General features: G+C 42.6%; 1 protein-coding gene across 4 annotated transcripts in view; it reads right to left on the bottom strand.

Annotated features, from left to right (window-relative positions):
- The window catches only part of LOC124040327 (zinc finger matrin-type protein 4-like), a 184,047-nt gene that overhangs the window by 44,194 nt on the left and 125,382 nt on the right, over nucleotides 1-14,471 (bottom strand). For all 4 annotated transcript variants that reach the window (XM_046357427.1, XM_046357426.1, XM_046357429.1 and 1 more), the window contains one exon: nucleotides 3,453-3,710. In XM_046357427.1, the coding sequence (XP_046213383.1) occupies nucleotides 3,453-3,710 (258 nt within the window). The remainder of the gene's footprint in view (nucleotides 1-3,452; nucleotides 3,711-14,471) is intronic.

Genomic DNA, 14,471 nt, shown 5'->3' with positions numbered 1-14,471 from the left:
AGCTGTCCGTCCTGTAACACTGTCTTAGGCGTCTCACAGTACGGACATTGCAATGTATTGCCCTGGCCACATCTGCAGTCCACATGCCTCTTGCAGGGACACTGGGCATCTTTCTATTGGTGTTTTTCAGAGTCAGTAGAAAGGCCTCTTTAGAGTCCTAAGTTTTCATAACTGTGACCTTAATTGCCTACCGTCTGTAAGATCTTAGTGCCTTAACGACGGTTCCACAGGTGCATGTTCATTAATTGTCTATGGCATTGAACAAGCATGGGTGTAACGGGTGTTGTCGTCAGATGAAGAGGAATCGGACTAAAGCGCAGTGTGGTAAGTGTTCATGACTTTTCATTTAAACTGAACACTAAACGAAAATAACAAAGTGAATAACCGAAACCGAAACAGTCCTGTCAGGTGCAAAACACTAAACAGAAAACAACTACCCACAAAGACAATGTGGGAAAACGCTACCTAAGTATGGTTCCCAATCAGAGACAACGATAGACAGCTGTCCCTGATTGAGAACCATACGCGGACAAAACAAAGAAATACAAAAACATAGAAAAAAGAACATAGAATGCCCACCCAAATCACACCCTGACCAGGGTGTGACAATGGGAAACAATGTTAAAACCCTTTACCATGAAGATCTGTGAAGTTATTTGGATTTTTACAAATTTTCTTTGAAATACAGGATCCTGAAAAAGGGATGTTTAGTTTTTGCTGAGTTTAATTTACTGGTAAACTTAGAATATTTCCAGTTATATACCCACCTTTTGCAACCCTAATCAGGTCCTTGCTGTGGCTGTTAGCCAAATATTGCTCCGTTAACTAGAGGGTCTATGGTTCAAGTACCACTCCTGCTGATTCCGCCTCAGTCACTACATCACTATGACATAACACAGTATTAGATAATACACTGTGTAAACATATAGTTGCAGTCACTCACTCATATTTGATTATTATTATTATATTAGTCTTGATTGAGTGGCATCAGGAGCACACAAAGCACTCAACCGGAACAGCTATCCACTCATTTTTTTTTTGTGTGTGTGTGTGTGATAGGAAAATAACACTCAAGCCGTTCACCATGGAAACGGCTCATAACAAGCCAGTCTGCCAACATAACAGATGTCAAGTTATGTACAGATGTAGGATCCAAATTTGATCACTCTTTTGTTGCTGTGAATTTGAGGGAGGGAGGGAGGTCCCATGTGGCTGGTAGAGCCAGTTGGTAGAGCATAGCGATTGCAACGCCAGGGTTGTGTGTTTGATTCCCACGAAGGACCAGTACTAATCACAACAGAAAGTCACTCTGGATAAGAGCATCTGCAAAATGAGAAAAGTATCAAATGATATAAAATGCCAAATGAACAGCACTTGTTTGGTATTTTAAGTGTTGCAGTTCATTTTGAGTGTGATGCAAAAGTCCAATCTTATTCATAAACCTTTTAAAAAACAACAAATACTGTAAGTGGTTCATAAAACACCTGGACAACACCTGGACATAAAACACCTGGATAAAAGGAACACTTATGTGAGAATGCTATTCCTTGACTACAGCTCAGCATTCAACACCATAGTACCCTCAAAGCTCATCACTAAGCTAAGGATCCTGGGACTAAACACCTCCCTCTGCAACTGGATCCTGGGTTTCCTGATGAGCCGCCCCCAGGTGGTGAGGGTAGCTAGCAACACGTCTGCGACGGTGATCCTCAACACTGGATCTCCCCAGGGGTGCGTGCTCAGTCCCCACCTGTACTCCCTGTTCACCCACGACTGCATGGCCAGGCACGACTCCATCACCATCATTAAGTTTGCTGACGACACAACAGTGGTAGGCCTGATCACAGACAACCTACGAGACAGCCTATAGGGAGGAGGTCAGAGACCTGGCCGGGTGGTGCCAGAATAACAACCTCTCCCTCAACGTAACCAAGACTAAGGAGATGATTGTGGACTACAGGAAGAGGAGGACCAAGCACGCCCCTATTCTCATCTACGGGGCTGTAGTAGAGCAGGTTGAGAGCTTCAAGTTCCTTGGTGTCCACATCAACAACAAACTAGAATGGTCCAAACACACCAAGACAGTAGTGAAGAGAGCACGACAAAGCCTATTCCCCATCAGGAAACTAAAGTTTTGGCCTGGGTCCTGAGATCCTCAAAAGGTTCTACAGCTGCAACATTGAGAGCATGGTTGCCTGGTTGCATTACTGCCTGGTAAGGCAGGCGGTGTCAGAGGAAGACCCAAAAAATTGTCAAAGACCCCAGCCACCCCAGTCATAGACTGTTCTCTCTACTAACACATGGCAACCGGTACCAGAGTGCCAAGTCTAGGACAAAAAGGCTTCTCAACAGTTTTTGTCCTCAAGCCATAAGACTCCTTAACAGGTAATCAAATGGTTACCCGGACTATTTGCATTGTGTGCACCTCCCCCAACCCCTCTTTTACGCTGCTGCTACTCTCTGTTTATCTCATATGCATAGTCACTTTAACTATACATTCATGTACATACTACCTCAATTGGGTCGGCCAACCAGTGCTCCCGCACATAGGCTACCCAAACTATCTACATTGTGTCCCGCCACCCACCACCCACCAACCCCTCTTTTACGCTACTGCTACTCTCTGTTCATTATTTTTGCATAGTCACTTTAACCATATCCACATTACATACTACACCTCAATCAGCCTGACTAACTGGTGTCTGTATGTAGCCTCGCTACTTTTATAGCCATACTACTGTATATAGCCTCACTACTGTATATAGCCTCACTACTGTATATAGCCTCACTACTGTATATAGCCTCACTAATGTATATAGCCTCACTACTGTATATAGCCTCACTAATGTATATAGCCTCACTACTGTATATAGCCTCACTACTGTATATAGCCTCACTACTGTATATAGCCTCACTACTGTATAAAGCCTGTCTTTTTACTGTTGTTTTATTTATTTACTTACCTATTGTTCACCTAATATGTGTTTTGCACTATTGGTCAGAGCCTGTAAGTAAGCATTTCACCTGTTGTATTTGGCGCATGTAACAAACAAACTTTGATTTGATTTGTTATAATGTAATATAACCCTATATAATACAAATGGATCCTAAAGTACTTCTACCGTCCAAATGTCCTACCAGTTGCTCCAGTAATATCATGATGTGTTCCTGTGAAGTTTATTCCCCTTTTTTTAACCAGGCAAGTCAGTTAAGAACAAATTCTTATTTTCAATGACGGCCTAGGAACAGTGGGTAAACTGCCGGTTCAGGGGCAGAACGACAGATTTGTACCTTGTCAGCTCAGGGGTTTGAACTGGCAACCTTCCGGTTGCTAGTCCAACATTCTAACCCCTAGGCTACCCTGCCACCCCTTGTAGTGCTGGTAAGCCTAACTTTATCCCTTAATAACCCCTTAACACCTGTCTCCTGACCTATAGCCCTTGTCTCCTCACCTGTAGTTTCGGTAGCGTCCAGACTGCCAGCTAGCTGCTCCAGTAGTTGTGCTCTGGCTGCATTCCTGCGATGTTTTTTCCCCTCATAGTGTTGCTGGGCCATCAGAGGGTTGTTGAACCATGCTCCACACAGACAGCAGTACTTCCCTGTCTCACCACTACCCACCACCACCACCGGGGGTGCTAGAGAGGAGGGCCGTGGTAGGGCAGGAGGAGCAGGGTTTGAGTCGCTGGGCTGGGGGGTGGAAGGGCATGAGTCTGGGGCAGGGAGGGAAACAGGGCAGGAAGAAAGGGGGAGGGAGGGAGGAAGTTATGAGAAAAAAAGGTAGATGATGGTTAAGGGGGAGATTAAAGGGGAATAAAGGAGAGGAGATAACAATAGTAATAGAAGGATGGAGGAAAGGAGTGAGGAAAGGAGTGAGGAAAGGATGGAGGAAATTATGGAGGAAAGGATGGGGGAAAGGATGGCGGAAAGAGGGAGAGAAAGAGCCCATTAAAATAATCTCATATAAACACACGGAGGTGATAATAGTCCATATAAACATAAACCAATAATAATTGTTGTAATGTGTAGGGCCGGGACAATACCAATATCAAGATAGTTTTTCTTTGTCAAAAAATGAAAACATGAAGCAGACCTAATTCTTTGGTCCTTTAAAAACCTGCTGTATGTAAAATATTGTGTCCTATTTTACATTTGACATTTGATTAATTTAGCTGTTAGTGTGTGCAGTTAGTGTGTGCTGTTAGTGTGTGCAGTTAGTGTGTGCAGTTAGTGTGTGCAGTTAGTGTGTGCAGTTAGTGTGTGCTGTTAGTGTGTGCAGTTAGTGTGTGCTGTTAGTGTGTGCTGTTAGTGTGTGCAGTTAGTGTGTGCTGTTAGTGTGTGCAGTTAGTGTGTGCAGTTAGTGTGTGCAGTTAGTGTGTGCTGTTAGTGTGTGCAGTTAGTGTGTGCAGTTAGTGTGTGCAGTTAGTGTGTGCTGTTAGTGTGTGCAGTTAGTGTGTGCAGTTAGTGTGTGCTGTTAGTGTGTGCTGTTAGTGTGTGCAGTTAGTGTGTGCAGTTAGTGTGTGCTGTTAGTGTGTGCTGTTAGTGTGTGCAGTTAGTGTGTGCAGTTAGTGTGTGCAGTTAGTGTGTGCTGTTAGTGTGTGCAGTTAGTGTGTGCAGTTAGTGTGTGCAGTTAGTGTGTGCTGTTAGTGTGTGCAGTTAGTGTGTGCAGTTAGTGTGTGCTGTTAGTGTGTGCTGTTAGTGTGTGCTGTTAGTGTGTGCAGTTAGTGTGTGCTGTTAGTGTGTGCTGTTAGTGTGTGCAGTTAGTGTGTGCTGTTAGTGTGTGCTGTTAGTGTGTGCAGTTAGTGCGTGCAGTTAGTGTGTGCAGTTAGTGTGTGCAGTTAGTGTGTGCAGTTAGTGTGTGCAGTTAGTGTGTGCTATAACTTGGAAAATATACGAATGTGATCTGGATGACAACATGATGTCTGTTTCCAACAGTTCAACCAGCCTCGTGTTTTGTTTCCTTGCCACAACACTAACAAGCACAGCAATACTGGTATTTCCCCGGACCAAGTTTCAAACACACACACACACACGCACGCACCCGCACACACACACAAACACACACGCACCCGCACACACACACACACACACACACACACACACACACACACACACACACACACACACACACACACACACACACACACACACACACACACACACACACACACACACACACACACACACACACACACACACACACTTTTCAAGAAAGTATAAAAATACGGAAGTGGTGTGTGCATAGATATTCACCCCCTTTGCTATGCAGCCCCTAAATAAGATCTGGTGCAACCAATCACCTTCAGAAGTCACATAATTACTTAAATAAAGTCCACCTGTGTGTAAACTAAGTGTCACATGATCTATCACATGATCTCAGTATATATACACCTGTTTTGAAAGGCTCCAGAGTCTGCAACACCACCAAGCAAGAAGCAAGGAGCTCTCCAAACAGGTCAGGGACAAAGTTGGTTAGAAGTACAGATCAGGGTTGGATTATTTAAAAAATCAAAACTTTGTACATCCCATGGAGCACCATTAAATCCATGATTAAAAAACGGAAAGAATATGGCACCACAACAAACCTGCCAAGAGAGGGCCGCCCACCAAAACTCACGGACCAGGCAAGGAGGGCATTAATCAGAGAGGCAATAAAGAGGCCAAAGATAACCCTGAAGGAGCTGGAAAGCTCCACAGAGGAGATTGGAGTATCTTTCCATAGGACCACTTTAAGCTGTACACTCCACAGAGCTGGGCTTTACGAAAGAGGGGCCAGAAAAAAAGCCATTGCTGAAAGAAAAAAATAAACAGGCACGTTTGGTGTTCGCCAAAGGCATGTGGGAGACTCCCCCAAACATATGGAAGAAGGTACTCTGGTCAGATTAGACTAAAATGTTGTTTTTTGGCCATCAAGGAAAACACTATGTCTGGCACAAACCCAACACCTCTCATTTACCCAAGAACACAATCCCCACAGTGAAGCATGGTGGTGGCAGCATCAGGCTGTGGTGATGTTTTTCATCAAAAGGGACTGGGAAACCGGTCAGAATTGAAGGAATGATGGATGTTACTAAATACATGGAAATTCTTGGGGGGAAACCTGTTTCAGTCTTCCAGAGATTTGAGACTGGGACGGAGGTTCACCTTCCAGCAGGACAATGACCACTAAGCATACTGCTAAAGCAACACTTGAGTGGTTTAACGGGAAACATTTAAATGTCTTGGAATGGCCTAGTCAAAGCCCAGACCTCAGTCCAATTGAGAATCTGTGTGGTATGACTTAAAGATTGCAGTACACCAGCAGAACACATCCAACTTGACGGAGCTGGGGCAGTTTTGTAAGAATGAGCAAAAATCCCAGTGGCTAGATGTGCCAAGATTATAGAGGCATACCCCAAGAGACATGCACCTGTAATTGCTGCAAAAGGTGGCTCTACAGAGTATTGACTTCAGGTGGGTGAATAGTTATGCACACTGTAGTTTTCCTATTTTTTTATTGTTTGAGTCACAATAAAAAATATTTAGCATCTTCAAGGTTAAATGCGCCGAATACGAGCCCCTAATCGACAGTGCAGTTTCATAAAGTACGGATAAGAATATGAGATAAAAGTAACAAGTATTTAAAGAGCAGCAGTAAAAGAAAATATGCAAAGATGACAACAGAGAGTGGCAGTGGTGTGGAGAGGAGGGAGGGTGGCAATGCGAATAGTCTGGGTAGCCATTTGACTTGATGTTCAGGAGTCTTATGGCTTGGGGATAGAAGCCTCTTGGACCTAGACTTGGAGCTCCGGTACCGCTTGTCGTGTGGAAGCAGAGAGAACAGTCTATGACTAGGGTGGCTGGAGTCTTTGACAATTTTTAGGGCCTTCCTCTGACACCGCCTGGTATAGAGGTCCTGGATGGCAGGAAGCTTGGCCCCAGTGATGTACTAGGCCATTCGCCCCAACTTGAAGCACTCAACCTGCTCCACAGCAGCCCCATCGATGAGAATGGGGGCGTGCTCGGTCCTCTTTTTCCTGTAGTCCACAATCATCTCCTTTGTCTTGATCACATTGAAGGAGAGGTTGTTGTCCTGGCACCACACGGCCAGGTCTTTGACCTCCTCCCTACAGGCTGTCTCGTTGTTGTCGATGATCAGGCCTACCATTGTTGTGTCATCGGAGTGCCTTGCCATGTAGTCATGAGTGAACAGGGAGTACAGGAGGGGGCTGATCACGTACCCCTGAGAGGCCCATGTGTTGAGGTTCGGCTTGTGTTGTTACCTACCCTCACCACCTGGGGGTGGCCCGTCAGGAAGACCATGATCCAGTTTCAGAGGGAGGTGTTTAGTCCCAGGGTCCTTAGCTTATTGATGAGCTTTGAGGGCACTATGGTGTTGAACGCTGAGCTGTCGTCAATGAATAGCATTCTCTCCCTTTTGTCCAGTTAGGAAAGGGCAGTGTGGAGTCCAATAGACTGTATCATCTGTGGATCTGTTGGGGTGGTATGCAAATTGGAGTGGGTCTAGGGTTTCTGGGATGATGGTGTTGATGTGAGCCATGACCAGCTTTTCAAAGAACTTCATGGCTACAGGTCGGTAGTCATTTAGGCAGGTTACCTTTGTGTTCTTGGGCACAGGCCCTATGGTGGTCTTCTTAAAACATGTTGGTATTATAGACTCGGACAGGGAGAGGTTGAAAATGTAAGACACTTGCCATTTGGTCAGCGCATGCTTGCAGTACAAGTCCTGGAAATCCGTCTGGTCCTGCGGCTTTGTGAATGTTGACCTATCTAAAGGTCTTACTCACATCAGCTGCAGAGAGCGTGATCACACAGTCTTCCGGTACAGCTGGTGCTCTGTTATTTGCCTTGAAGCGAGCATAGAAGTAGTTTAGCTCGACGGTAGGCTCGTGTCACTGGGCAGCTCTCGGCTGTGCTTCCCTTTGTAGTCTGTAATGGTTTGTAGGCCCTGCCACATCCGACGAGCGTCAGAGCCGGTGTAGTACGACTCGATCTTAGTCCTGTGTTGACGCTTTGCCTGTTTGATGGTTCATCGGAGGGCATAGCAAGATTTCTTATTAGCTTCCGGGTTAGAGTCCCGCTCCTTGAAAGTGGCAGCTGTAGCCTTTAGCTTGGTGCGGATGCTGCCTGTAATCCATGGCTTCTGGTTAGGGTATGTATGATGGTCACTGTGGGGGTGACGTCATCGATACACTTATTGATGTTTCCAATGACAGATGTGGTGTACTCCTCAATGCCATCGGAGGAATCCCGGAACATGTTCCAGTCTGTGCTAGCAAAACAGGGGGCGTGCTCTGTAGCTTAGCATCTGCTTCATCTGATCACTTTTTATTGATCTAGTCACTGGTGCTTCCTGCTTAAATTGCTTGTAAGCAGGAATCAGGAGGATGGAATTATGGTCAGATTTGCCAAATAGAGAGCGAGGGAGAGCTTTGTATGCATCTTTGTGTGTGGAGTATAGGTGGTCCAGAGTTATTTTCCCTCTGGTTGCACATTTAACATGCTGATAGAAATTTGTTAAAACTGATTTAAGTTTCCCGGCATTACATTTCCCGGCAACTAGGAACGCCGCCTCTGGGTGAGTTTTTTCCTGTTTGTTCATGGCAGAATACAGCTCATTCAATGCTGTCTTGGTGCCAGCCTCAGTCTGTGGTGGTATGTAAAACAGCTACAAAGAATATAGATGAAAACTCTCTCGGTAGGTAGTGTGGTCTGCAGCTTATCATGAGAAACTCAGGCGAGCAATAGCTTGAGACTGTTACAGTTTTTAATGACCCGTTGGTAGGCATGTTGTGTAAATCAAATGATACAAACCTCCCCAAAAATCTATTTTAATTCTAGGTTGTAAGGCAACAAAATAGGAAAAATGCCAAGGGGGGTGAATATTTTTGCAAGCTACTGTAAGTGTTTGTTGGATGCATGCATGTGAAGGTGTGTGTGTGTGTGTGTGTGTGTGTGTGTGTGTGTGTGTGTGTGTGTGTGTGTGTGTGTGTGTGTGTGTGTGTGTGTGTGTGTGTGTGTGTGTGTGTGTGTGTGTGTGTGTGTGTGTGGGGTGAGTGCAAGCTTGTTTGGGGAGAGGGGTGTGTTAGGTCTATAGCCACATACTGTAGTGTGAGAGAGCTCTGGTGCCAGATGGCTTTGTCCAACTGTCTACTTCTACCCTCTACACTGTGCTAGTGTCACTAAAGCTCTACTCAGAAAATACCATTGCATTTTTCACTTCATACTTTTATCATATATTTCACATTTTCAGTTTTAAATTTCATACAGTATACCACATATGATGGCTCTGTATATATACAGTATATATTAGGACCTATTCTTGTGTGGTCCATGTCTTGTTCATCATTCGCTCTTAATCATTATTTGTCATTATTTGTCTCTGTCTCTATTCAATATTCAATTAATGCTTTATTGGCATGAATGGACTTTTACCAAAGCAATGTCTATGAACTATTACACAAATATGTTTGTGTGGGGGAGTGTGTGTGTGTGGGGGGGGGTGTATATATATGTGTGTGTTTACATAGAGATAGAGAAGAGTGTGTGTATGTGTGTGGGGGGGGGTGTATATATATGTGTGTGTGTACATAGAGATAGAGAAGAGTGTGTGTATGTGTGTGGGGGGGTGTATATATATGTGTGTGTGTACATAGAGATAGAGAAGAATGTGTGTATGTGTGTGGGGGGGTGTATATATATGTGTGTGTGTACATAGAGATAGAGAAGAGTGTGTGTATGTGTGTGGGGGGGTGTATATATATGTGTGTGTGTACATAGAGATAGAGAAGAGTGTGTGTATGTGTGTGGGGGGGGGTGTATATATATGTGTGTGTGTACATAGAGATAGAGAAGAGTGTGTGTATGTGTGTGTGGGGGGTGTATATATATGTGTGTGTGTACATAGAGATAGAGAAGAGTGTGTGTATGTGTGTGGGGGGGTGTATATATATGTGTGTGTGTGTACATAGAGATAGAGAAGAGTGTGTGTGTGTGGGGGGGGGGGGGTGTATATATATGTGTGTGTGTACATAGAGATAGAGAAGAGTGTGTGTATGTGTTGGTAATGCCGTGAGCTCGATAGTTAATCACACATTGGATAAATGGGGTCTGTTTCACATAGTTACAGTATCTAAGGCTGTCTCTCCATACCTCTCAACACCTCCCACTCAACACACACACATAATACACACACACACACACACACACACACACACACACACACACACACACACACACACACACACACACACACACACACACACACACACACACACACACACACACACACACACACACACACACACACACACAACACACACACACACACACACACACACACACACACACACACACACACACACACACACACACACACACACACACACACACACACACACACACACTCAACACACACACACACTTTTGTATGAACATTTTACTTGCATGGACAAAATAATGAATGATTTTCAGGGATTTTGGTTTTAATTCAGGTATTACAATTTTTTGTAAAATGTCACAATGTTTTGCCCAGAATGGACTCACACATAACATGTTGTTATTAGGATTTTAGGATTTTTTTATATTTTTTATTTTGTGTTGAAAAAAAGAAATGGTGTGACAATTTGCAGAAATTCAGAAATTAGTATAAAGGGGTGGAAAAGGGCTGCAACCACCAAACACTTGCTCTGTCTACCCTACCTGCACTCACACACCTGCGCTGTCTACCCTACCTGCACTCACACACCTGCGCTGTCTACCCTACCTGCACTCACACACCTGCGCTGTCTAGACTGCCTCATTAATTACTGTTGTTGTCACGTTCTGTTGCAGAATTCAATACGTGTGTCAATATCAGGATACCTTCAGTGTAACAATCAACAGGCTTGGTTCTAGATTACACCTATCTAAACAGACTTTACATATCAGGATACAGTGTAACAATCAACAGGCTTGGCTCTAGATTACACCTATCTAAACAGACTTTACATATCAGGATACAGTGTAACAATCAACAGGCTTGGCTCTAGATTACACCTATCTAAACAGACTTTACATATCAGGATACAGTGTAACAATCAACAGGCTTGGTTCTAGATTACACCTATCTAAACAGACTTTACATATCAGGATACAGTGTAACAATCAACAGGCTTGGCTCTAGATTACACCTATCTAAACAGACTTTACATATCAGGATACAGTGTAACAATCAACAGGCTTGGTTCTAGATTACACCTATCTAAACAGACTTTACACAGGATACAGTGTAACAATCAGATTACACACATATCAGGATACAGTGTAACAATCAACAGGCTTGGTTCTAGATTACACCTATCTAAACAGACTTTACATATCAGGATACAGTGTAACAATACAGTGTAACAAACAGACTTTACATATCAGGATACAGTGTAACAATCAACAGGCTTGGCTCTAGATTACACCTATCTAAACAGACTTTACATATCAGGATACAGTGTAACAATCAACAGGCTTGGTTCTAGATTACACCTATCTAAACAGACTTTACATATCAGGATACAGTGTAGATTACACCTATCTAAACAGACTTTACATATCAGGATACAGTGTAACAATCAACAGGCTTGGTTCTAGATTACACCTATCTAAACAGACTTTACATATCAGGATACAGTGTAACAATCAACAGGCTTGGTTCTAGATTACACCTATCTAAACAGACTTTACATATCAGGATACAGTGTAACAATCAACAGGCTTGGTTCTCTAGATTACACCTATCTAAACAGACTTTACATATCAGGATACAGTGTAACAATCAACAGGCTTGGCTCTAGATTACACCTATCTAAACAGACTTTACATATCAGGATACAGTGTAACAATCAACAGGCTTGGTTCTAGATTACACCTATCTAAACAGACTTTACATATCAGGATACAGTGTAACAATCAACTAAACAGACTTTACATATCAGGATACAGTGTAACAATCAACAGGCTTGGCTCTAGATTACACCTATCTAAACAGACTTTACATATCAGGATACAGTGTAACAATACAGTTGTAATTACAATCAAACAGACTTTACATATCAGGATACAGTGTAACAATCAACAGGCTTGCCTATCTAAACAGACTTTACATATCAGGATACAGTGTAACAATCAACAGGCTTGGTTCTAGATTACACCTATCTAAACAGACTTTACATATCAGGATACAGTGTAACAATCAACAGGCTTGGTTCTAGATTACACCTATCTAAACAGACTTTACATATCAGGATACAGTGTAACAATCAACAGGCTTGGCTCTAGATTACACCTATCTAAACAGACTTTACATATCAGGATACAGTGTAACAATCAACAGGCTTGGCTCTAGATTACACCTATCTAAACAGACTTTACATATCAGGATACAGTGTAACAATCAACAGGCTTGGCTCTAGATTACACCTATCTAAACAGACTTTACATATCAGGATACAGTGTAACAATCAACAGGCTTGGCTCTAGATTACACCTATCTAAACAGACTTTACATATCAGGATACAGTGTAACAATCAACAGGCTTGGTTCTAGATTACACCTATCTAAACAGACTTTACATATCAGGATACAGTGTAACAATCAACAGGCTTGGCTCTAGATTACACCTATCTAAACAGACTTTACATATCAGGATACAGTGTAACAATCAACAGGCTTGGTTCTAGATTACACCTATCTAAACAGACTTTACATATCAGGATACAGTGTAACAATCAACAGGCTTGGCTCTAGATTACACCTATCTAAACAGACTTTACATATCAGGATACAGTGTAACAATCAACAGGCTTGGTTCTAGATTACACCTATCTAAACAGACTTTACATATCAGGATACAGTGTAACAATCAACAGGCTTGGCTCTAGATTACACCTATCTAAACAGACTTTACATATCAGGATACAGTGTAACAATCAACAGGCTTGGTTCTAGATTACACCTATCTAAACAGACTTTACATATCAGGATACAGTGTAACAATCAACAGGCTTGGCTCTAGATTACACCTATCTAAACAGACTTTACATATCAGGATACAGTGTAACAATCAACAGGCTTGGCTCTAGATTACACCTATCTAAACAGACTTTACATATCAGGATACAGTGTAACAATCAACAGGCTTGGCTCTAGATTACACCTATCTAAACAGACTTTACATATCAGGATACAGTGTAACAATCAACAGGCTTGGCTCTAGATTACACCTATCTAAACAGATTTTAAATTGTTTGTTAGTTTAGTTTTAGTTTAGTTTAGTTTATTTTATTTTTACAGGGACAGTGCACATTAATCAACGTTTCAGTAAAAGTGCCGGTTTTAGCCAGCCGGCTAATTTTCAACCGCAGTCCCTGGGCAGGTTATTAAAAACAATTACAATATAGACAATAGCACCATAGAACAAGCAAGACATAGCAACATAGGACAAGCAAGACATAGCATACAGACAGAGCAACATAGAACAAAAAGCAGCAAAACAAAATTCATACAAGCAACAAAGTGTTTCCACACCTCACAAGCTACAGACAACAGACAACATGGAAAGCGGCAACACACAGCTAGGGACCATGTTCACAAATCTGATTGCTCTTTAGCCAGGTCTTCAAGCATTTTGTGAAAGTGTGATATGTGGTGCAGTTATGTGTGTCTGATGGCAGTGTATTCCAGACATGGGAAGCTCTCACAGAGAATGCAGATTTACTAAAGGTGCTTTTCCTTAGGGGAACTATACAGTCACCTCTCATGGCAGACCTTGTGGATCTGCTTCCATATGTCTGGGTTTTCTGTTTAACAAAAATATTGAGTGGAGGGGGAGCCAGGCCATTAAGGATCTTGAATACAAGACATGCGTCGGTGTATTGCACAAGATTTTCCCAACTCAAGAGCTCATGCTTTCTAAGGATGTGACAATGATGATGGCTATTGGGCTTCCTATCAAGCACTTTGAGAGCCTGTTTGTAGACATACTGAATAGGTTTTAATGTTGTACAGCAAGCTTGGGCCCAACTAGTCAAGCAGTATGTTAAGTGGGGGAGTATCATAGAATTGAAGTACAGTTTTGCTACCTCTGTAGTCAAACAATTTCGTATAAATCGGAAATTAGCTAGGTTGAATTTGGTTATTTGAATGACCTTTTTCACATGCTTTTTAAAAGAGAGGTTGGAATCAAGTATGATGCCAAGGTACTTTTTTAAAAATCGGATACCACCTGGAGCTTCTCCCCTGACACATAGACATCTGTTAGATCAGACAAAATATCACTATATCTTCATTTTCTGAAGTTGTTTTCATTTCAGTGTATTTAATTTGTAAACTTTTTTTTTTAAATTCAACAAAAAATGAACACTCATCAAAATAAAGTTAGCTTCATTATTTTTCTTGTGATGTAAGTGTTGAGACTTTGTGTTAAATCCCAGATGAAACGTTA

The sequence above is a fragment of the Oncorhynchus gorbuscha genome, linkage group LG07 (genome assembly GCF_021184085.1).
Source record: "Oncorhynchus gorbuscha isolate QuinsamMale2020 ecotype Even-year linkage group LG07, OgorEven_v1.0, whole genome shotgun sequence".
Taxonomy (NCBI): domain Eukaryota; kingdom Metazoa; phylum Chordata; class Actinopteri; order Salmoniformes; family Salmonidae; genus Oncorhynchus; species Oncorhynchus gorbuscha.
Note: the sequence above shows the minus strand (reverse complement) of the source record. Positions and strands in the feature narration are given on the sequence as shown.